The sequence below is a fragment of the Ochotona curzoniae genome, unplaced genomic scaffold (genome assembly GCF_017591425.1).
Source record: "Ochotona curzoniae isolate NIBS_2020 unplaced genomic scaffold, NIBS_Ocur_1.0 contig_2688, whole genome shotgun sequence".
Taxonomy (NCBI): Eukaryota; Metazoa; Chordata; class Mammalia; order Lagomorpha; family Ochotonidae; genus Ochotona; species Ochotona curzoniae.
The window spans coordinates 13,743,152-13,768,364 of record NW_024465553.1 but is presented as its reverse complement, the minus strand read 5'-3'; the positions used below and the strand labels follow the sequence as shown (position 1 = coordinate 13,768,364).

At 38.6% G+C, this 25,213-nt stretch overlaps 1 protein-coding gene across 11 annotated transcripts in view; it reads left to right on the top strand.

Annotated features, from left to right (window-relative positions):
- NRXN3 (neurexin 3) overlaps nucleotides 1-25,213 on the top strand; it is a 1,255,286-nt gene that overhangs the window by 1,100,778 nt on the left and 129,295 nt on the right. For all 11 annotated transcript variants that reach the window (XM_040975217.1, XM_040975215.1, XM_040975219.1 and 8 more), the window contains one exon: nucleotides 3,804-3,975. In XM_040975217.1, coding sequence (XP_040831151.1) covers nucleotides 3,804-3,975 — 172 coding nt within the window. The remainder of the gene's footprint in view (nucleotides 1-3,803; nucleotides 3,976-25,213) is intronic.

The window sequence follows — 25,213 nt, the reverse complement described above, 5'->3', positions numbered from 1 at the left end:
GACTCCCCTATAATGCTCACCACAAGCATTTTGCTCTTCTCCAAACTTTCCTTTTTGGAAAATATATAAGAAGGAAAATAACCTGCCCAAGATCATACAACTTTAAAGCCAGAAAGATGATCTTACAGTAAGACGATGGTCTGTTCTATTAACCAATTCTCCACAAATTACAGACTGTTGCATATGGCCAAATGATTGGAGGAAGCCATTTCCTGATCTCATTCATCTCTTCTATTTATATAATGATTTCACTACCTTTAAAATGCTGTTATTTTCACCATATTAACCATACTAGTTAAATGTTGCAACAGTCCTTTGAAGGTTGTGAAGTTAGTATCCTGTGCACATGTTGTATTTTCAAGAATGGGGCTCAGAAAAGTGAAATATTTTGCCTAAAGTTCAATCCGGGCTGAGTCTGAAGCCAAGCGTTTTGTTCCTCCTATCTTCTTTTCTCAGCCACATGAGGCATAGGTTTATTTTCATGGCAAATGATTGCAATGGACTCAAGCGTAGGCAGCTATGTGGGTATTTGCCACAAGGATTCTGTGACTTAAAATGAACCGAAACAAAGCAGTTAGCCACGGGTTATAATGCTACTGTGGTCCCATGACAAATGACAAAGAGGTTGCAGTAATGAAATCTTATTATTGCAAATAAAGAGACCGCATCTGAGGTCTAGAATGCCACATTTACAACTGTGGGGAAACAAAATGAAACATCTGAGTTAGGGTCTGCACTGACTTTGACAGTATGTTAACAGGATTAAGAAGATCTTTCCAAAACAGTGATTATAATGGCACATGTGGGGTGCCCTAGATAAGGACCAAATATTTATTCTGGCAGAGATTAAATCTTTTCTTTTCCTAAATCTATGATGGATCTCCCAGAAAATCTGCCCCCAGAATATATCTTGCTCATCAAGCAACACACTGAGCCCACAATATACTTTGCCACTGCTATTGCTGAAAAGCTAGAAATGCTGGTTTAAAGGTTTCCACTTTCCACCTAAAGCTGTTCTCCATCCATGATTAATTAGTGACTCTGGGGTGAATCAAATCACCAGCAGTCCTTTCCAATGCTTCCAGAATTTATGCAGTGGTTTCTCATTGAAGAATGGTGGTGCAGTAAAAGCCCACCCTCACGGGGTGTGGAGGAGTAATGAATTCTGCAGTGGTGTTTCGGTTTCTGAACTCCTCCAGTACTTTCATTCTGCCAAACAGGTTATGACTCCAGCTATTGTGGTCGTGCTTACTTAAGCCTGCTAGTAACTTGCTGCCATCACACATACACATATGTGGACATCCTTTCAATTAGTGAATATCCTCTAAGAGAAAACAGAGAAATCATATTGTGATTTGGGAATTCCATGAGAATCCAAGAGAAAGAATAAACTGACAACATTATAATGAAGAGAATGAAATGTCTGAGAGAATATATAATCCGATTCATTTTCCACACATCAAATTTTATTTTTAAATACCTTTAAAGATTTGTTTGTTTGCCAGAAAAGTAGAGCAACAGGGAGTAAAGAGAGGAGAAAGAGAGACTCCAATCTTCAGTCCCCTTGTTCACGCCTCCAGTGATCACAATAGTTAGACCAGAACCAGGTCAAAACCAGAAGGTAGGAATGCCTTCTGTGTATCCTACATGGGTGAGCCATGGATAATAGGGCCGTCACATACTCCCTTCACAGTTTCATATACAGCAAGCTGCATTGGAAGGGGAATAGGTGAAATTTGAATTGAACTTCAAGATGGAATGAAGCTTAACGTCCTGTGCCATGATGCCCTACCCTGTGCACTCTATTTGGGTACTAGGTACATTGCTTAATATGGAGATAAAGAAAGTCAGCAGAACTGAGACATAATGCCACAATAAGCAGAGGTATGGGGAGTCAGCAGTATGGAGGTGGCATTTGGTGAACCAGTTAAGATACTTACAATCCATGGATGCTTACAATCCATGTCAGAGTTCCCTGGGCAGCTCTGCTTCTGAGTAAAGCATTCTGATGCTCACCTTGATAGACAGCAGCTTGTGTCTCAAGTCATTGGTTCCTGCCACTCAACTGGGGGACCTGGATTGAGCTGCTGGCTCCTGGCTCAGTTCAACCCAGTCCCTGACATTGTGACTATTTGAGGAATGAATTAAAGGGTGAGAGCACTCTCTCTCTCTCTCTCTCTCTCTCTCTCTCTCCCTCTCTCCCTCTCTCCCTGTCAAATAAAAAGCAAATAAAATAAAAATATATATAAACAAGAATATGTGGTCATTGTGTGTTAGGAAGTATTCCAATCATTTTCCTAACAGAGTGGAGCATAGAAATTACAGAGCTCCTATTGTGTTGCATACTACAATAGCAGAGTACAAAATCAAGTTTTTTTCCACCCTCCTCTGTATCTTTGAATGATGCTTGTGGACTTCGTTGGCTAAGACTCTTCCAACTTTACGACTGCTGGTTGTTATGAATTATTTTATTGCTACAAGCTACATTTGCATACTATGGCACAAATGAAAAAATTGAGAAAATTTTGTCTTTTGAGAGAGTAAGTGAAACATATTAAACTAATGGAAACTATTGCCCATCCCACCAGAAATCTTAATTTGTTGACTTTAAGCATAATTTATACTTAAGTACTTTATTTGTGTGTAAATAAAGAAATGAATTAAACTACTAAATAGGAGATTCTGTAAAACATTTTCTAAAATTTATGTAAATTTTTGGCTTCTCTAGGCATATTTTTCTTCTCTTTCTCATCTCCCCTGTTTTATACTTTTATTTTCTACTTCTTGAATAAAAAGTAGAGAATAAAAATGATAGTGAACAAAATTTATGACTCAGCATTCTAAAACATCAGAATTACAAGTTAATTATTCATGATTTTCCAGTATATGTCGCCAATAAACCAAACAACTAAAAAAAAAAAATAGAGAAAGATGTCTCCTTTCTCTTCTTGTCTGTGTCTCCAGAAACCCAGTAGTAGTACTTCTGTTGTTGGACCTCACTGTGAATACAAATTTTGATTGTTAGTCATAACCAAATATTAGAAGAGTGAAATGTTTAGGATCAGTATTATTATTTATGGTCCAGCAATCCTGGGTGTTTATCACAAAGTGAGTGTTACCCTCACCATTGTAGTCATCATATCCATAGTGAAGGTGTTAGGAATCTATTGCAATTGTGGCCACTCCTTAGCATGTTGTAATGAATAGCACTTCTCACTTTGGATTAGCCTAAGTGCTAGCAAACTCCAGTTCAGATTACCTGGCTTCCACTCAGGATACCTATTCTATGTGCTTTAGATCTCCAGCAAGTTTAATCAGGATTCTCTAACGCCAGCTCCGCATCATTCTTTACCACTCCCCCTTGCTTTGCTTTGCACCAAAATGTTGAGGGAGGTTCAGTCTCCCTGTTTGATCCCAAATCTGAATTGTGAATAGATTTCAGAAACAATGTCTTATTTGTTCCTTTTAGGAAAGAGATCTAATCCATCTCATAGAAATGAACTTTGCAGTGTCATTGCTTCTGTTACGTAGTTCTATTATTCCAGACTTGGTATCCGTTGAGGGCAATTGAATGCTGTAACCTGTGCAGTGCAGCCTGTGAGAGCAATTTGGGTGTCTTTATACCATTGGTTTTTATGTTCAGGATGAAAGCCCATGGAGAAATATAGGATGCTATTATTAACTTCATGCTGACAGCTCCCTCTGGGCACCTGCAGGTTTATTGCTAGTTGGAGGATCAAATTTAAAGGGGAGAACCTTGTGCCTGGTGATAACTATGTCTTTTTTGTGCTCTCTTATTACAGGAACAGGGGAAAATCGGAGTTGTCTTCAATATTGGCACAGTTGATATCTCCATCAAAGAAGAGAGAACCCCCGTAAATGATGGCAAATACCACGTGGTCCGCTTCACCAGAAACGGTGGCAACGCCACGCTCCAGGTGGACAACTGGCCGGTGAATGAGCATTACCCCACAGGTACCTGCTGTGCCCTCAGTGCACATATTCTCAGTCACTGTCTCATTCTCACTTCCAAATGACAGTTTTGCCATGACTGTCACCAAACCATGAAACTATAAGACAACACACATCAATGATTTTGAGAATAGTCACTTTTTTTCAGACATGGTTATTTTAGGGAACTTCTGGAGACTTTTAAACTATGCACTGCAAATGTTTTGTCCTACTTTGACTGAGATGGCCTGACTGGCTCATACCAGAGATGTATGCAGTAAGCTCTTCAGGGTACTGGAGATGCTGAACTATGGAGAAATGGGGCAGCATCTCTAATGAGCACTGTTGTGGAGAATTAGTTCAAGGTCTAGACTTTGTGCTGCCACTCAGTCAGATATGGTTGAAGATACAGAAATCGAGAGAGGAGGCTTATTATGTGAACAAATCAACACCAAGCAGGACAGGCAGGAGAAGGTTGAGTGGGTATCACTCGCTTGTTGACTTGCCTTATTTTCTTTTCCCTCACTTATATGAAGGCTACCTTGATTCTCAGAGATTGTGCCCAGTCATCATTTTACTAGCAAGCATGCTGGTGTGGGAAAGAGATGGGGTTAATCATCCATTCAAACTTTATAGTCTGGGAGCCATCACCGACAATCTTCCGGATCCAGAGAGCTGAATGAAGGGCAAAGGGAAAAAAAAAGTCGCCTTCTTTAAAAAGAGATCATTCAATAATCCCTTCGCTTTCTTTCTCATTTCTCACTTTCTCAGGAACAGGCTTGAAAACGTTGAATGTCTTACAATCTGGGATTGTGTTATCATGCCTAACTTGAAAATCAATTTTCTTGAAAAGCCAATCAGAATTCTTTGTGCTGCTTCTTGTTTGCCCCAAAACTGGTATAAGAATTTGGGGGATACCCATATATACCATGTAAATTCCTACAGAATTAAGGTAAAAAAATGCCCATTTATTAATATGCTATTTATTACTAAAAATAAACAAACCAAGGAGCAAAATGGAAATCTAGGAAGCTTAGCCGTTATTGGGGATGTTGTACTTTTCTTGTTTTTGAACTGGAGCACAAAATATCGTGATGTGTTTCAAGAAAGCCAGTTGGAGCAGCTGCCATGAGATCTTACTAGCCCTTCAATTCTCTAAATGTTAATGGATCTGATTTTTATGTGCTTCTTATGTAAGTTGTGAAGTACAGGGACAGGGGAATGGTAAGAGAATCTAAAGTATTCCAAGAACTTAAAAGTTGCTCATTTGCTCATAGGAAAAAAAAATTAATCTCCTTCTCATTGACCCTGCCACTGCTGCTAGAAAGGTTGTTGTGTTTCTATTTGGAGTTTCAAAGATTTCTAACTTAATATTAATCATGTGTCATAATTCAAAAGAGAATGCATGATTTTGCTTCCATCAATGAGAAACTTCCTAAATGGTCACCTGAAAGTCACAAATACGTAAGAAAACTAGTAATTGTGCATCTGTCTCTTTGTGCCTTTAGTTCCAAATTATGGGTTGCTTCCTATATATTTTCAAAATGGGTAAGCCTTCCTTTAATGGCATTGCTTCCTCCTGAACACTACTATTGTTGTTGCTAGCTGTTATCTACTACTAACAGTAATGTATGGTATTATTCCAGGACAGGATACAGGATAGCAGTTGTTAAGATGGGGCTTGGAGGCAAACAATTGGTGTTGGGATCTTGACTTTGTTAGATCTGAGTCTAAGGCAAGATGTTGAAAAGCCCCTAAGCACTGAATTCATATTACCTTTGTTAATGTGTAATTCAAAATTACACACTAAGACATGCTATCAGTCTAAGACCCCCCATCTGTTCTCAGATGGTTGCTAGTATGTTTTAAAATATTGAAGGTTCTTTCTTCCTATAATCTCATTTTGATTATGCTTCTTGGTCCTGTAGGTAGGAGCTTATTGTTCCTGTTTAGTCACTGAGTTGCAAACTAAGCACAAGTTTCAAACCTCCTTAAACTTCTGTTTCTTAGTCTGAAAAGTAGATTAGTTGTAATACTACATAATGATGAAATGAGTTGAATACATGTGACATGATGGTGGGTTAATAGTTAATAAATGTTAGCTGTGGGGATTAGTAAGCAATTGAAAAGCATTTTAAATGGTGGTATTATCCACTTGCACATGATCATTAGGACACTTTGAAAAGGTTTAATTTTTTTTAAAATCACAACATCAAAATGTGTCCTTTATCCTGGTTATCAAACAACAAGGGCAACAGATTTGCCTGGTAATCTTGATACTGTTTCTGCAAAAATGACATAGGCTCTTTTTTTCCAGGCCATCCTCTTTTGATGATAATTTTAAGTTCAGCTCAGTTTTGGTCTTCGTTGGTACTTACATTTAACTAATAAAACACCATAGAGGAATACTGATATCACTTTAAAAGCATGTTCTCAGGAAATCATTCCTATATATGTCAGGTCAAAATGGACAAACTGGGTGCCAGGATGAATTGGTCAGCTCCAGAATCTACTCATGAGCATGGATAGGATTTTATGGAGCTCTACAGAAACACCCCACTGTGAACTATTTAGAATGTAGCTCAGTGCATTGCCTCTTTTTGAATCAGGAAGGACCCCAATGAAAACAGTTCTATAGTTATCAGGATCTTATATCACTTAATTCTAGGAGATAGATCTCAAAAGCAACTTCTTCCTTTGAACCTGAAAATAGAAAGGCTAAGAAACAGGAAAGGGAAATAAAAGCAGCATCTGGCCAGAGCTGACATCCAGGCATTGACAAATGGTCGCTCTGAAGCTTCTGACTGCCGTCTCCATACAATGCAGCAGTGCTGAGGACAAAGAAGGGGAGGCGAGAGGTGAGCCGAGCATGGGAAATTAATTTTAGCCTCAGTTCTAGGATCCTGGGGAAGCTGAGCTGACTGGGATTGTTCAAGATCCCTCTCTGGCTGAGTGGGTGGCCTGCTCTGTGGTCCAGGCTATCCTAAGCATCCTCAGTAAGGATTTTCAGGCCAGAGCTGGGCTTTCTGGGACATGAAGCCTGGCTAAAGCATTTCAGTGTATAGGGCCTTCCATCTCCCACCCCAGGGACTGTTGAGGAGAGCAGGATGGTGATCACTGTTGCTTTTTCCCCCTTGGTAATCCAGATCATCGCAGATGAAGTGCTTTTAGCTGAATTCCACTTCATCAGTCAATAAAATGGCCACCAATGACCTATATTTAAGTTCTGTTTTTAACCTCTTGTTGTCTGTTTCCTATTGCTCTAATGGAATAATATAATGCCTTTGTCATTATAGAGACTGGAGAAAAAAAATTGTAAGATGCCTACTGGTGTTCCAGGGGTCATGAGCAGTAATGCATTTGAAGCTTCTCAGCTCTGTGAAGGGTTGGCTTTGGTGTGATTGCTGCTGCATACGTGTCCTAAGATGACACATGATGCTGAGATACTAAACAACTTGCTGAGTGTCACACGGCTTATACGACACCACCGCCAAGGCCTGTCTCATCCTGATTCCGACTGTGTGACCCTGAGCTTTTATCCATTTTCCTATTCCTCAGCATTGTGAGTTCTTTGGTAGAGACACTATCCCCACCCCCTGAAACAGAGTTCTCAAATAACATCCCTTCCTGGGAGAGTTGTTGGTAGAACATTGGCACTGTGGTCATTCTGGGCTTATGGTTCTTTGGTCTGTGTATGTGTGTGTGTGAGTGAAGAGGAAAGGCAGGTGGGCTTTCTTGAACATTGCAGAATGCTTGGTAATATCCATGACGTCCATCTGCTAGGTACCAGAGCGTGTTTACATAAGTGTCAAATGTCTTCTACCTTTGTGAGAGTTATAAACTGTTTTGTTTCATAAGTTTATTTTCCTTTAGTACTTTGAATTGTGTATACAGAAATAAGAACTCTATTGTTGAGTACATGCCTTCCTAGGTTGTTGAGACTTTGAAGAGTTAAAAAAGAACTCAATGTTGCTTGACTTGGTGCCGAAGTTTCTCAGGCCTTTTGTTTTCATTAATTCCTAGCCAGGAGGTGTTCTTTCTTTACTTCCCATCTTTGCCTGCAAACATTTGAGGCTTTGCCAGACTTGAAACACAGAATTAAACAAGCCCCATCTACCTGCTCATTCATCCATTCAGGACCAGTGTTGCTTTCAATTCCACAGCAGAAAAACATAGATAGTGAAGACCTGCATAGGGAATTAGTGTTAATACAGTCGGGATGGAAAACCATACTTGAACTTGGTTTCTAGATTGCAGAGTTGCAACAGCCGCCTGAGCTCACTGAATGAATGTGTTTGAACATTGATGGGTACACATTAAAGCTATCTTGAAATAAGTTCTTCAAACACTGTCGCAAAATGTACCAATTAATACATCTAGTGCATTCTGAATGTTTGTATCCTAGTCATTCTTTCCAATTTGTCAGAACTGAATTAACATTCACAAGTAGGTAAATTTTTTTTGCAAGTGGCTTTAAACTTGCCATCATTAATCTTTGGTAGGAAAAAAAAAATCGTTTCCAGTAGATTTTTTTTTTATTGTATAGCAAAATTGCTCAATCTAGCTGCCAATGACAACCTTCTCAGAACTTAATAAACTGCTATGGGTTGGGTCATATTATCAGGTTAGCCAAATTAACTGGACTTGGTTGCGAGCCATAACCTAGCATCACGCACCATGCCATGCCTTGAAAGAAGTTGAAACACGCAGTCACATTTTCATCCCAGGACTTAGGAATCAGAATCTGCTCTTTAAAAAGATCACCAAGTAATATATGTTTAGGCAATAAAAGTTAAGCAGCACTGACCCAAGAATCAGTATTTAAAAAAAAAAAAACCTCTCAAAGTGACTCTACATTTGTGCACCTGGATTTGAAAGTCAATATATTCAGAACGCTAAAAATGTCATTTTTTTCTTCTTTCAGATTACATATTCATGTGTGTACAATATGGTAGGCACCATTACCATGCAGATAGGGAATATTCCTGGGTGGCTGGTATGCCTCCGAGTTGTGAAATTTTGCTTTCTTGTGTAATTTTTATGTCCAAGGCACTGATGACTTTAAGTACATTTTCTCACTCAGCCTTCACACTTACAATGTGAGACTGTAGGCCAGTGGCTCTTATGAGACAGGACAATATCAGAAAAATGACATCTTCTATGTCTTTTTATCTGTTTACTGTCATATACACTTTATTTATATCACTGACAAAATAATAGGCCTCTGCTCTTGTGTATCTTCTGGACTCATTTAATGAGTCTCGAGGTTTTTTTTCCAATCGCAGGGATGAACGCCTCACCTGGTTTGGGGACTGTCGGGTAGGCAGTAATGCTTGAGCCTAAGCATACTCTCCTACCTCTTGGCCATCACTTTGAGCCATTTACTATTGCTGAGTCATTTTCTCGGTTTTAATCTCCATGGTCAGAGACATATGTTTTCTCATATTAAAAACAAGTGAATACCTTATTAGTATTTTATTTAGGACAATTTTTTTTATATCACCAGTTGGAGATAGTATCCTGAGCAGAAGTGACAGCCTGCCCTTTCACAAGCTAGAGTTGTGTCCTCTGACAGCATGACTGTGATGCAAGTCCGTTGACTTGACCCAAAGAAACCTGTTATTGTATCTATAGCATAGGGAGTGTGATTGCTTTTCTATTTCAGAAATAAGAGTTTTTGGATAAAAGCATGATCTGAATGAAATGATACTTTGCAGCTTTGTGTAAGGACTGTCTGCCACCCAGACACACTTGAAGTTTATCGTTTCTCTTTGGAACAATTTCTACAAGGAGGCCAACCCGGCAAAAGGGAGAAGGAGGACGAACAAGTGATGTCTCGTCCTGCTTGCTCAGCCTTCTTGCAGAATTCCACCACAGTAGAAATGGTTCCAAAGGAAGAACTCACGTATTAAATGGATACCTGTTCCTGTGGTTTGAAAAGGTGAAGAGACAGCAATGCACATAATTCCTCAGGCAAACTCACTCAGATGACGTGGGTGGACGTTTGTAAAATATTTACTCCATACCCATCTTTTCATGGGCAACATTCTCCTTGGCTTTGGAATAGCCCTTGACATCAGTGCTAAACTTACTTACATTTTACAAATTAAGAACACTCCAGGAGAGTTTAGGTGTCCTTATTTTTGAATGTGCTGGTATTTCAACCAGGACTATTTGAGTTGAAATATATTTCAATATAACCTGACTTTTAATATAGACCTGACTTTCTATATGTTACAAATTTCACAGTACAGATTTAAAATCATAGTAATACCTTCCACTGTATCCTCCCTCCTGTTCACATTCCCCACCTACTCCCTTCTTTTTTATTTCCTTTTATGATTTTTACAATCCTGTGTATGTTTGTTTATTTTTTTATTTAATATACAGAGAAATGGGAGAGAAAATAGACAGAAATCTACTATTCACTGGTTCACTCTACAGTTGCCAGCAATTGGCAGGTACTCAAAGTGAGGTGCCAGACACTCAGTGTGTCTCCCATGTCAGTGACAGGACTGAACAACTCGAACCATCACTTTCTTCCTGTTCATGAACAGGAAGCTGCCAGAATAAGCACTCACAGCTAAGCATTGCTGTGTGGCCTGTGGGCCTTCCAAGCAGCATTTGAACCTCTGGGCCAAATGCTCAGCTCCAGAGTCCTTGGCTTTACCCACGCTCCACTACTCCTTCTTGGATACCCTGGAACAGTCATGAGTCCCAGAAATTCTCCTCATAAGACAACAATCTGGATTTTCTTCTCTCAAGGTAAATTCTAGAATTCTCTTCACTTAGGCCTCCAATTTCTGCCACAGCTGGAAGTCAACACTCGCTGGCCACCTGGGAGCATTTCCTTTCTCCCCTCGTTGGAGGGGACATGGAGCTTTGGTGACCTCTGCCTGTCAGGGCTCTGTCTTCCCTCCTGGTGTCGTATCTAAGGAGATAGGAAGGTCTTATTAAATCAAAGTGTGGCTTCTCCTGTTTAATATCCTTGCTTAGAAGACGGCAAGTGGCACTAGGATGCTTAGGGTTTTTTTTTTTCTCCTTTAATTTTTACCTTATCAGGTGGACTTCCTTCCCCCTCTGTGAATTCCTAGCCGTAAGATAAATAGCCTCGTATCTTACAAGTTAAATACAATTACTGCTATCAAACCTGGAACATTTCTCTCCCTGTAAATGTCTCTTAGGAGCTGATAAGCATTTCCAGACAAACTGGGATTTCTTGGCTAATGCTAAAATTAAACAGAACCACCCAGGAGACAAAAGGACCAGATAGAAACACACACACATGCACTCAGACACACACAGACACACACACACACGTGTGCACACATTAATCTTTGGAAGACAAGATGATTTGGGATGGGGGAGAGAGAGTGCATGAATATTAGGCACATGGTTCCTCGACCTTGGGACTTTGTGCTTACACACAGCCCAAGGTTATTTGTAAAGGAATTAAGTAGCACATCCACACAAAGGAATTTGCTATAATGATGATTTACATCTGATGATATGGTGGTAATTATACTAACTAAAGGTTTTACTTATTCAAAATTCACTTGTGAATTGGTTATTATTTTTAGTCTGTGGAGGGGCATTTGAGCAAAGTAATATTATCCTGCAAACCTCTGTAGCGTTTTGTAAGATGCACACCTCAGTCTGGGTCCCTGCTTATGATTTCTTCCTTTGTAGTAGACTGTCTGTGAATGTCAAGGAGAACATGGGCTTATTCAAAATAAAAAAGCAGATAATATTTAGCCATAAGTTAAATATTATAAAATAGGTATCAACTAATGAATAATGAGAAATTTGAATATCACTATTTGGCTCTATTTAATTAAATATGTAAGGAAAATTATTTTTTAATGTTTACAAATGATGCATGTATTCATATTAATCCACATCCTTGCTGTATTACCTTCAAGATGAGAAATACAATATAATCACATTGCATGTTGTTATTAAAATATACCCATTTGAAATAGTGAGAGATATAAATATTTAAAACAGCTTACTGTATGCAAGCTGCTGGTAATAAAAGAATTTGTCTAAATTAAAGCAATCATCAGACATTGTGTAATTTCAAAGGCACGTTAGTGAATTGCAAGTTTTGTTTGCCTCCGTGTCACTAGAAACCTCCAGTTTAGAAAGCAAAAATTCTGGCCTGGAGATTTTGTTGTTGATTATGAAATCTGGAATGATTTTCTCAACCATAAAATTAAGTTACTGTGCACTGGATTTGCTTGGTCCCACTGTTGGATGGGGGCCAGGTGTCCCTATTATCGATCAAGCACCAAACTTTATTTAAAGGGAAAGTTCCCAGGTTGCCATCTCCTTAAGCTAGGTTTTGTGCAAGGTGATAGGATCCCTGTAATTATTTAAGGTTTAAAAAAATTAATCCTCTTAGAGAATGGGAGTATATGCATAACCAAAAATCATAATGATGATAATATATCAGTTATAATCTATAAAGAGGTAAGGGCAATGAAAGATGCTGTGTGCTGTGAAGCACTCAATCGATTGTAATTGTATTGCAGCTCATCTCACGGAGATAAAGACCTTGCCCTCTCCTGAAATCCCTGTCAATAGCCCGGAGGCTGAAGAGAAGGGAAAGCAGGTCACAGGAGGAAGGAGGGCAGGAGTCAAGGACAAAGAGGCACTTTCAACTCTCACTCATGGAGTTACTATGGATTCGACTCAGTTCACACTGATATTTGCAGTTTATTCTGTGAGATGTGTTTCTTTTTCACAGGGTGAAGAGCATTTCAGTAAGTCCCTGTTGCTCTGTGTTGGCCTAAAAAAAAGGGTTTACCAAATGCCCACGGTTGATTTATCATGACACTTTGAAATTTCATGGGAAAAAAACGTGATTAAAAGATAGGTTGATTGTAGTGCAAATTATGTTTCATTACACAGATTTTCCAAAATCTTTCTGAAGGCTGATCATCTGGCTGTAGAGACTTAGGAACTGCATTCATCCAGAGAAAATTCCTAACAGATGTCAAACGCTGAAAGGCGCATTAAATAATAGCATCGAGCTGATGATAATTAACTAGGAAAAACTTTACTGCACTTTTAAGTAGCAAAAATGCAACTGTCTCTGTAGTACTTGCTATTGCAAGTTAGGTTAAAAAAAATTACTCTTTTTCTCTTGTTGTCAATGAGGTGATGTCATTTTGTTATTTTATTCTTGTATCCATGTACCATTAACTTTATATTCATTCAACATCCACTTTATATGTGAGTTTGTACCAGATGGTTAGTATCTGGTAAGAAAATGTAACCCCTGCTCTCCGGGATCCATAGAGTAGAAAAGAAATAGAAGCAGTAAAGCCAGGCAATTTTAACATCTGAACTCTGTCACGCAATTGTTAAATGCTCTTACTGAATTCTCCTATTGAAGTTTGACTATTGTTTACAGGGTAAATACTGTGTTTTATTATCATTTCGCAAGTGACAATACAGATTACAAATTGAGTTAACTCCCCCAGAGCCATATGAAGACCCAGAGCTCAAGTTTATACATCCTAGTTGGCAAACCTAGTGCTTCAGTACACAAGGCCATATTGTGCTTCCCAATCTAGACAATGAAGAAAAACAAAAGATGCAAGGATAGGGCTGGGATCTAGATTCAAAGACAGACATGGGGATGTGCCTGTCAGAGCCTGAGAACGGGGCAGGGCTGAACGTGGATGGAATTGGGGCTGTGAGCTTGAATTCCCTGGACATTACAAATAAGCCCTGATCCTCTGTGTAGGGACGCCCAAGAGTAAATGCGGAGCGGCAACCTACATTTTTTCACATTGAGAGAACTAATGCATTCTCTCAGAAGATGAGAAAGATATTTTGTTTCTAATGTTTCACAACCGTAATAAAGTGAAAGGGACATTCAGAGAGTTCGTGGAAAATGAGATTATAATGTAGTTCAAATTTGCCATTTGTATTTTCAAGTCCCCTTGCATTACTGATTTAGGAAGGAAAAAACCACATATACTTAATATATGCAATGGAACAATTATATACACGCAGACATTACACACACATTATATATGCAAATAATACACACATATATATTATAGTATCAGCAAAATTAATGTAATATATATGTGTCATAAATTGTTTCACTTAGTATAATCTTCCCAGTAATTTAAGGCAGAGATGTTCAATGAACAAACCAGTGTTCTGGGAGGTAGAATATATTTGTTGCCATTACAGAGCCAGCAGCTGTCAAGCTTCAGCTCTTCAAACATTTGCCGCACAGCCAAAATCCTTTCTCGTGCCACACTTTTTCCAACTGCCTTCCAAGAAGTACTTAGTTTTCAGTGTAGGCAGAGCTCAGATGCATTTGATTGACAAATGTAAAATTGTTTGAAAACATATAGTTTTCTCCCATATCACAGTAAATGCAGAACACTCCGTAACCCTACCAAACATTTACATGGAAGATGCATCTGCTCGATGCAAAATTGCTGACCTTAATGTCTAACCAGACTTGCTTTGTCCATTTTAGTCACGTTACAGAAACGTTCTTTCCTCTGAATTCAGTGGTCAAGTTTTCATTCCAAATACCTACGAATTTTGGAAAGCTGCATGTCCCAGAAAAATGGGGGAAGATATCACAGCTTATTCTCCCTTACAGGATCTTAGGAACAGAATTAATAGTAGATAACAATTATTCAATAGCTCTCATTGAATTTTTATTGCATCCTCCAAAGGGATTTTGTGATTATTCCCACTTCAGAGGTGAAGAAACTATTTCTAATTGGTTAAGTAACCTATCCGTTGTCGCATAGCCGAAGGTAACAAGGACTTCTCTGCATTTGAATGTAAACAGGGAGACCTTGATACTTTTATTTAGATCAAGTGTCAGTAAAATATTTCTATAAAAGTCCAAAGAGTAGATATAGGGTTTCTAAAATTATATTTGAAATTTTTATATTAATATATTTAAATGACATTCACATATTTTACAAATATTGTGTATTAGGCATCACAAGACCTCTTCTGCAATTATTAAACGACTCTAATATTTTAGTGCAAATCACATCAGCAAATGGACAGGTCTGTATTCCAATAAAGACTCGATTTATAATTCTAACCCATGATGGACCACAGTGTCCCTTTTGGTGTTTAAGGGAATTCCAGATTTCGATCTTGAATATCGTAAGCCTCCAGCCCTGTTTTTGCTGATCTATCAGCTTCATTTTTTTTGTATTGATTTTTCTCACTTTGGAATAAAGGGAGCAAAACAGTTTCTAAGTGCATGCATTAAATCCACAAAGCGAGAAAATAGCCCTGCCAAATGGAGTGGTCTATACCCTCTGGTGACCTTGCTTTAGCATAAAGGCATGAAGGACCATGTATATGGGTCATCCATCTGACTGTACTGAAAAAAACCAAAATAACAATAAAATAAATAAATCTACATCCCTACCCCTATCCCCCAAAACCCCCACCATATACCTACCACCTTCTTATCTCAGCAAGGACAGATCCACTCTTTCATTTCACTTGCATCCTACTTTGCTTAAGCAGTGTTTGGTAACACTGAACAGAATGGACTAAGTATAGGGTAGGCATTTGGCAGAGCATTGAAAACACCACCGGGATGTCCACACCCCATGTCTCTGTGCCTTGGCTTGTGTTCTAGCTCTGCTTCTGATCCACCTTTTTTTGCTAATGGTCCTAAAACAGGGAGCAGCTAGTGGTCCCGGTTCTTGCTTTTGCCATCCACACGGGAGACCCTGACTGAGTTCCTTGCTCCTGTTTTTGACCCTACTCAGCCCTCAATAGTGATGTCGTTTATAGTGATGTCGTTTTTGGAGAGTGAACCAACAGATGGGATGTGCTCATCTCTCTCTTTCTCTCTCTCTCTCTCTCGTCACCTCTGCCTCCTTCTTGCTCTCTATCCTCTCTCCTGTTCAGATAAACAAACATGTCATTAAGAAGAGAAAGTGTTCTTTCTCTGCTTCTGTTACTTCTGCATAGTGGTTAGAATCTGTGGTAATCTAAATGAGCTTTTTTGTTTGCCTCTTGTGTGAAGCTGAAGACTTTTCATTTGATTTCATGGGTTTTTTATTAGCCACTAATTCAGCTGCCTATGGGTTCTTGATGTCCGATACATATCCCTTCTCCTTCCTGTCCGTTGATGTGTCCAGCTGCCAGGCTCCAGAGGGCATGGGCATCACCCTCATTTTCTCAGTGTTGCTTGTGCCTGAACTGCATCTGAGAGCTCCCTGCTTAAGTTGCTGCTCAATTTCCAACACTGATCCTCTGTTATGACACAGTACTGTCCTTAGATGTGTTTCAGACTAATTCTTGCACTGAGTGAAGCACTGGTCCCACCCTGATCACAGGCCTTTTCAAACAATCTCTATTCCTGCATCCATTCTCACTAGTTATGTGCAACTCATCTAAAACACTTGTGATAGGTCCACTGTGCTGGTGATTTGGTGGAAATTAGATAGTGTTTACAGATGTCTCTGATTAGTTCATAGGCCAAAACACACTTGACCTTTGCAGACTTTGCGTCCAGCTTGCTCTGTGGCTGCATCATTCTGTGACGGTCTCTTTTATCAGGCTACAGTTGGTTTAGAATTGTGGTCAAAGGGAGCAGTCAGCATTATTTGTGTATTGTTCCTCTCTCTGCCTGCTTTGATTTTTTGCTTCGTTTTCCTTTCTATCCCTATTCTTCTAGTACCTGCTGCCCCAACACTGGTCCCTGCAACTACTAAAAGCAAACATACTGTTGGCAATAGACATGAAGAGGTTAAGCAGTATGTACTGTCAAACCTCGCTGCCATTGGCAAATGTGGGACAAGGTGAAATCCCACCTAGTTCTGGGGACCATTCTACTTATCATCCTTTTGCTTATAGAAATTGAAAATTTTTCTCTGTAAGTATTTGTTAATCGTCCATATCCATGGATTACTGCGTTATGGATTGAATAGTAGCATTTTGATCATTTTTAGGCTAAGTTTAAATATAACAGATTAAGGGAGGAAGGTATCTACATATTATTTTTTCACTAAACACTGGGTCTGTTCTTTTTTTTTTTTTCCTTAGCCATACTTCAAAGCAAATCTTTGGACAGAATCCTTGGCTTTTGCTAAGAAGGGAAATTTTTGTCCTTGTTCAAAGTCTTACTACTTGAGAAGATTCAAGCATGGCTTGAATAAGCAACATCCCCGATCATTAGAAATAAAAGCATGAAACCCGGAAAACTGTATGCTCTCCTTTAACCAGCTTCATCTTGTCCTAATTACTCACTCTAGTGACTAATGTCCTAAGTGCTTTCAGACAAGATAGCAATGGTACATCAATAGATGCTGCATGAACTTGAGTAGGCAAATTGAGTCACTTAAAGGCCTTCTTTTAATCTCTTGGATCATTGAAAAGATAAAAGCAGGTTTCTGAAAGAGTGAAATTCAAAGAGACCTTGCAATTAGGATGGTGAAAATACTGGGTCACCTGGTACATTTCCATGATTGGTTCAGAAATTTCTGCACAATATAGACTAGTCTGATTTCATAAGTCTAATTTGAAATGTTACATATACAATTTGTCTTTATTCCACAAAGAAATGAGTTCACTGTGGCTTCTCGTTTTTTATTTTAATCAACTGTTATTGTTAGGGATTCCATTGGAATTATACTTTATCATTTTTTTCTGTACCATGGATATGTACATATTACACTTGAACAGACAACATTGAAAAGCTTGCTTTTCTTGGAGATATTTTCTATAATGTATGCACACATGCACGTTTGATACATGTACAAATCAATGAATAAAATTTTAAAATTGCATTTTCCCCAAACCTAGCAAATATACGACAAATAATATTAAGTGGAGAATAGCATATAATATTTGGACTCACCTCTCATATAGCATGATTTTACATCCTATAGTTATTTTATATCACATGACTTGAAGTCAGAATGATTGATATTTTACTTACTGGTCTATCTTTGTATATATGTACATATCTATGTATATAGTCAAATGATATAAGAACTTCAGTGATAATTTAAATCCTCAGAGCTAAAGAGTTTAATAGTTTGTTGGATTCAGGATACCTGTTTCTTCTGAGGTGGTGATAGTTGCCAACATCATGAGTATTCTTGAGCACTTAGGCTGATGTCACTCTATTTTGAGGAAGGGAGTGTGGAAGAAGCGTGCTGCAAAAAGACCTTAGCGATTTGCTTCTAAGCTGACTCTAACTTGACAAGGAAAAAGAATATCTGAAAGAAATGATACCTAGTACAGGGTAACAGCATCCGAATGTCACATAAATATTTTACGTATGTGGGTAATTTTGATCATTGACTACTTTCTTAAAATTCATTTTTAAAAAGCTGTCATTTTTATTTTTCATTTTATTTCTAATATTATTTACATAGTTGAGATGGATGTACTCCCATGAGGACCTCTGATTAGGGTGGGGAGGATCAAGGCATGGGGGGAAGGTGGATGGGACAAAAATCTCAGGGTTGTTTTTGTTTTTGTTTTTTCCTTTTTTTTTCTCCTGTATCCACAGAGGGGAAAGGGCAGGAAGCCATTCCTTGCTGTCAAACTCTATCGGCACCCTGGTGTGGAGGAAGGCCATTTGAGGATGCCTTCGAGACCCTAATGTGGGGAAGAATATCCCGAGAACATGGCTTGAGTGGTTCTGATTGTTCTGAGACATTGTTGGTTTCATTGCATCAGGGTTGAGAAAACCTTTTCAAGGTGTTTTGGCTGACCAAGTGCACCATAGTGCATCCACAGATGCAGAGACTTGCAGCAAAACTTGAGCAGGCATGCAGGTCCATCATGCTCTTCTTTCCAGAGATCTAGTTAAGGAGTCCCCTAAGAAACCTCACCTGGGGTGACCGCAGACTTGATCCTTGTGCATGCCAGTCAGTGCAGGGTCAGGTTTGATCCATCGGTCAACATCATCCCTTGCACTTACCAGGGGATACAGCCTGCCGCATTTCTCATGTGAACTGATGGGTGCTACAGCCTAGCCCAACCAGTACCATACGAGTCTGGCTCTCATGAACACCAGCATACACTGGGGCCTAGCTCAGTCTAACGTGCCCCCAGACCAAGGCTGCATGCATGCTGATTGAAGAAAGCTGTAACTTTAAAAAATGTTATTCTGGCCATCACATCTACAATGTGAAATAGTATTTAAAATAGAATGTCAAATAGTGTATTTCCAATGATTGGCAGTCATCACTCAATCACTCAAGTTGTCAATTAGAATATTTAAGTGTTATTTGTCTTTGATCTTTCCTTAATACCTTAGTCCCTACATGTTGATCATGCTTGACGTTTTTCTGTGAAACGTAACGACCATTCGCATACTAATGTGATACCATTTCAAAACCATAAATTAAGCCCCTGCTTAATGCATTTGAGATGTGTTTACAAAGGCTGCATTTTGCTGTTTTATAAACTTTCAGGAAAGTTGGAGAGGCAATAGTTGATTTTTAAACACCACAGTTGCAGGGCAAAGATGTAGAAAAGGTTTTTTTTTTTTGGTCTTGTTTTTAACTCAATGGTTTTGTTTGGTTTTTATTGTCCTGTGTAGGTAGGAAGTGTGGCAGAAAATGCTTTCTATTCTAAGTGTGGGTAAGGCTAGTCATGAGCAATGCTCAATCATCCTCAGCAAGAACATAAATTGTCTTATTTACTTTGATCTCAGGTTGTCAGGTATTTTTGTTATTGTTTTATTTGTGAAACAGAGCAATGACAAGCAATGGCCAAGAATGGGCCAGGTACAGCTGAGAGCCAGGAATTCAGTCTCATTTTCTTGCATAGAGCAGGAACTCCATTAAAAGTGCCATCATATGGCATCCTGCCCTTTCCTAACTCCCTGAACCTTTGCTTTGCCTTCTTTTCTCAGGAGCTGTGTAAGTGATGCTTTTCCCTGGACTTGATAAGTTGCTCTTTAGAAATTGAGAACAGCATTGAAGATAGGTCACAGGGGCCCAGGTCTCCCTGCCTCCATGTAGGATGGCAAAGGCCTTTCCACAATAGCTCCTTTGATTGCTTCTTCTCTCTGCTGGGCACTGGTGGATACCAGCATACAAAAGAATGTGTCATTCACTCGTTCTAAGCTTCTCTCTCCATCCTGGATTGCCTGAACCTGGCCTAATTATTTAGTGATTGTTTCATAACCAGTCACTCCAAAGTGTTTTCTCTTAGCTCTTGTTTCCAAGTGGCTTATTTCAGTCTGATTCAGGCTGAGTTGGATAGGGCTAAGTGACCTGATGGTCTCATTAACTGGTCTAGAACCTCAAATGGGTGGCAGAACTTATCTTCTCAAACAGGAGAATTTAGGAATGTCAAGGCCAGCAGCAACACACATGAACTGTTAAGGTTTCTGCTAATATAAAATGTTCTAATGCCCCCGGTACCAATGCAAATGTGAAACCAACCTGCTGTCAGGAGGTGGAGGAACAGACTCATCTTATGCTGGGTGGTTTGGACAAGTCCCATTTCAAAGGAGCACTGCCCCTGTAATGGGATTTTAGCTCTTGAAATGTAATATTCTGAAAGAGAAGAAAGATTTTGATTGTAAGAATTCTACCTCTGTAACAAGTTTCTGCTTCTCAACTCTAGATTTGCATCCCACAATGAAATTAGAAATCAGTAACTTCCATTGGCAAATTGACCTTTCTTTAGAACATGGGACTCTGAAATTTATATTGGCTTTTTTTTGCCATATCGTGAAACTTCTCCCTTTTTCCTTTTTTTCTCATTATTTCTCATCATTTGCCTTCCATAGAGTGAACGGCTTTTATTTCCATTAAAATGGTCATATTCTCATTTATGTACCCTTTGCATTCTTGTACACACTGTACTTGTCCTTGTTTAGAATGAGTGTTGTTTATAGTTTATGGTGTTTGTATAGGAGCCATTGTGCTTTTCCTTTGTTTTCTTTCTTTAAAAGAACAGTTATGTTATAAAAACAGCTCTCATGCTCATCTGCTCTTTTTGTCTAGCCATTGTTCTGAGTTCACCATAGTGCTGTTTATCATTATCCTGTAGCCAGATTTGAGACCATGCTGCAGTTCTCACAAACAAATCAATCTGAATTAATTTGCCTAGTAGAGTTAACGAGGCATTATATGAATTCCAGATATACTACCAATGCTGCATTCCCTGAGGTCGTTTCTTCACTGAGAGAATTTGGATTCTTATACCAAATTGCAATCATATATATATGTATATATTTATGACCTTTGCATCTTACACCAACTGATGCATGGCAGCCAAGAGATTTATATTTTGAAAAGCCTTGGAAATGCCATGCAACTTAATAAAGGAATATAAGACAGTTCTTTAATTAATGTTTTTGTGAGGAGTTGTTCAAAATCTGCACCCTCTGAGAGTTGCTTATGCTGAAAGTTCTATACCCAATGACATTCAAAGCAGAAGTTTGAGAAACATCAGAATAGCCGCCGCCCAATTTCCTAGATGATCTTTTTATTTTTAAGATTTATTTTTATTAGAAAGGCGGATATACAGAGAGGAGAGACAGAGAGGAAGATCTTCCATCCGATGATTCACTCCCCAAGTGAGCGCAATGGCCAATGCTCTGCCAGTCCGAAGCCAGGAGCCTCTTCCGGGTCTCCCACGCGGGTGCAGCATCCCAAAGCTTTGGGCCGTCCTGGACTGCTTTCCCGGGCCACAGGCAGGGAGCTGGAAGGGAAGCGGGGCTGCGGGGATAGAACCGGTGCCCATATGGGATCCCGGGCGTGCAAAGCGAGGACCTTAACCACTGCGCCACCGCGCCGGGCCCCCTAGATGATCTTTAAGCCCTTCTCAATGTTAACTTTGTAGACACTCTCTCTCTAATTACACATTTTTTTTCAGTATGCAAAGCAGTATTTATTAGAGATAATAATGATGGAAACTTCCTGCCACAAGAGGAGAGCAGTTTTTAAGAAAAACTCTTAAATTGCACGTTATCATACATTCCAGTGAAATTAACTTCCAGAAATTATATTTTTGTTGTATTGGAAAATTAAAAAGATTTTGCTTAAGTTATAGATATCGCTTCACTGAATCATGGTAAATGACACTACACCGTTTTTCCTCATGTTAAAAAAATATTATGGGAAGTGGATAGTTAGGGCACTTTGAGTACTAGTAGTTGGCTTAATTTGGATATTGATTATTATGAGTGTGATGAGAGGAGAAACATTGAATTTATCTGTAAACTGATGTGGATTTCTTGATATGATTGCTGTATTTCAATAAAAGTGGCTTTTGCAACAAAGAGGAAATTATTGGTATAAGAAACAGATGGTGGTGAAGTAAAACCTCAGTGGCATTAAAATTGTGCTTTGATTAAGAAATTTCAAAATATATAACCCTATGAAAATTTTAGGCAGGTAATTCTTAATTATATCAGATTTTTAATTTAATGCTTTTGAGTTAGCTACTTACTGCAATAATAACAAAAGGAATCAATTATAAAATTAGGATTTAGATACCACCTTTGTCCATTCTTTATATACATTTTGTCAGATAATCTCCCCAAATCATCCCATGCTGTATTTATCATTATTGCTACTTTATATATGAAAAAAATTGAATTATAAAAATACAATGAAACATAGATAGTAGTACACATGCATACTGCAAAGGAATTAGGTATAAATCCAGACATTGAAATCAATGTCTAAATGAAAAAAGTGAATAATGGGAGTGAATAAAAATGTTTCAATCACCTGAATCTGGCTTTATCGTTGTGAGTTTGAACATATTCATCATGGCGAAGTGAGGAGAAATTATACAAGAACCAAGCTTCAGGTACGAATTTAGGGATGTCACAAAATGCAGAAGGATGAATGTTGGTGACATATGTTCTGATTATTGTAAGTGATCTTATGTATAATTGAACTTCAACAGCAATGATTCTTGAATTCATGTCTAGAATCTGAAAATGAAGTTCAGCATGAATTCCACCAGAAGCAAGTGAAAGAATAGGGTCATTTAGATCATTGGAAATGGAACCCAAAGATTATGTCTGTCATGGAGCCCATCTCTGTGCCCTGACCCATGATGCACTTGGACAAGAGGATTTGATGTCCATAGATCCATCAGGGAGAGAACACGGACAGAAACTGGAGTTCAATGGAAAATATCAACGCTGCAAGGAGTCCTTAAGGAACCTCTGGTCTGGGATCCTCTGCTTGCTCTTTTCCCCACCACCATCTCCATATATGGAGTCTCTTTTCTTATTTATTGTAAGAAAGAACTTTCATTTTAGAAGCCTTAAATATATGTTAAGGAAATATCTTCAGAATTTAAACAAAGGAGCACCTAAATGTCCCACATCTTCTCATTCCAAATTTGTAAATAATCACAAAGCCATCAGTACTATTGTAATATACAACTCCTATTAGTTTGTTTCACAAACACTTAAAGCAAAATTTGATACTACCATATTTGCAGCCAAACTGATACAATGATTCTTCTTAGTTCAAGTGTTTTTTTTTTTTAATTTTGGCTCCAACAAATTACAAGTCATGTGGTATTTGTCTTTCTCTGTCTGGTTTGTGTCACTCTAAATCATATCATCCTGTACCAATCATATTTCTGCATTTCCAGAATAGATACTGTACTTCTTTTCCAGTTTCTTTGTTTACTAAGTTCTGAAGAAACCAAGATGACCCTAGGTGAAGTATGCTGCCCAAGTGATAAATTTCCAAACTAGGATGTAATCCAAAGCTTGTTCGCTTCCACAACCAGTGCTGTTCTCACTCATGTTTGACCCATCCTTCTATGAACAGTTCAACTCCTGTGTTTTTGAGGTAGGGCATCAATGTTTTAACTTTGATCTAGAAAGAAAATTATGACATATTCGTATTATTTTTGCATTTAGAAACATTGAGAAAACATGGGAGTGAGCTTTATCAACCACATCAGAGTTTGCTTTAGCCATTCACACTGCTTTCCAGGACTAAGCATCTTATCACTTACAAAAGGTATTTCTTCCTAGCTCAAGGAACCACTTAAGTGAGTCTGAAAAAGCTCTCTTACTTAATAATGCCCTTGTGCTCTGGGTCTATTAATTCACTTCCCCTAGTCGATCAATTTTCTGTTCCAAGAGATTAATTCTTTTACCTTGCCACACTAAAGGATCAAGACTCACAACATATAAATAGTTCTTTTATACTTCACCCCAAAGGTGTGTTGTGAGGATTAATGAGATGATGCTTCTAATTGTATTTTGAGCTCCTTTGGTCAAAAGGTTGATTTATAAATACAAAACATTAGTTCTCCAATGAGGTCCATCCATCACTTACAAGTGGCCAAACATTCTAGATGGCCACTGTCTCTCTCTTTGACTCTCAGAGGGTTGTTCTGGGTCAATGCTAGGAAAGTGGCCATAGCCACAGCCCAGAGTTCTCCTGATTCCTTTTCTGTAGAGCTGAGTGTTTTATTGAATCACAAAGTGTTCTTTTGGGGCAGATATAGCAAGGACCTCTTAATTGCCCTAGTGCTTGAGCCTACCTACATCAATTTTCTCTTGCCTCTGGCTCCAGTACACAATATTCAGTCTTTGACTACTCATTAAACCTACAGTCTCATTTTTTTTTAGTGTCAGCAATGCAATAAAGAAAACTTTTTCTTGCTTTATTTCAAGGCGCAACACCAAATGCAAACATACTTCTGGCATTAATTTCTCACAGATGAATGTTGTTACGATATTGCTATTAGCAAGTTCACATATTTGACAGCATTTTATATGGTATTAACAGTCTACCTGCAAGGAAGCATTTTCTGCCAGCCTACTGCAAATTGCCAGCACCTGTAAGCCACTCTTCCTCAGCTTAGAAGCAGTATATCATCATTACTATGGCTGGGCCAGGGAATCACATTTGTCAATGCCTGAATTGCTCTTTCAGTTTCAGTGGCTTTAGAAACCCATTTTATTTTGGAAATGGGGTTAGCTGAATGTATTTTAAAAGATACAGAAATATACAAAGCAACAGCTAGGAGACTTGGGTATATTTAGGATGTTTTATTCTTTGGTCTGTTGAGTTTTTCAGGAAAACATTTGTGAGACTAAATGGGATATGGTGCTTTTGAGTGAAGTCTGAAAAGATTCTGAAACTTTGGAAGCCATGACGGAAGCAGTGTGCTTCTCTTCAACCATTACAAAAGTTAATAGCTTAAATTAGTGGAACATGTTTCATATGCAATCTAGAATATGTTGTACTTCCCATTGTTACATACCAAGTCCTTAGCAGAAAACAAA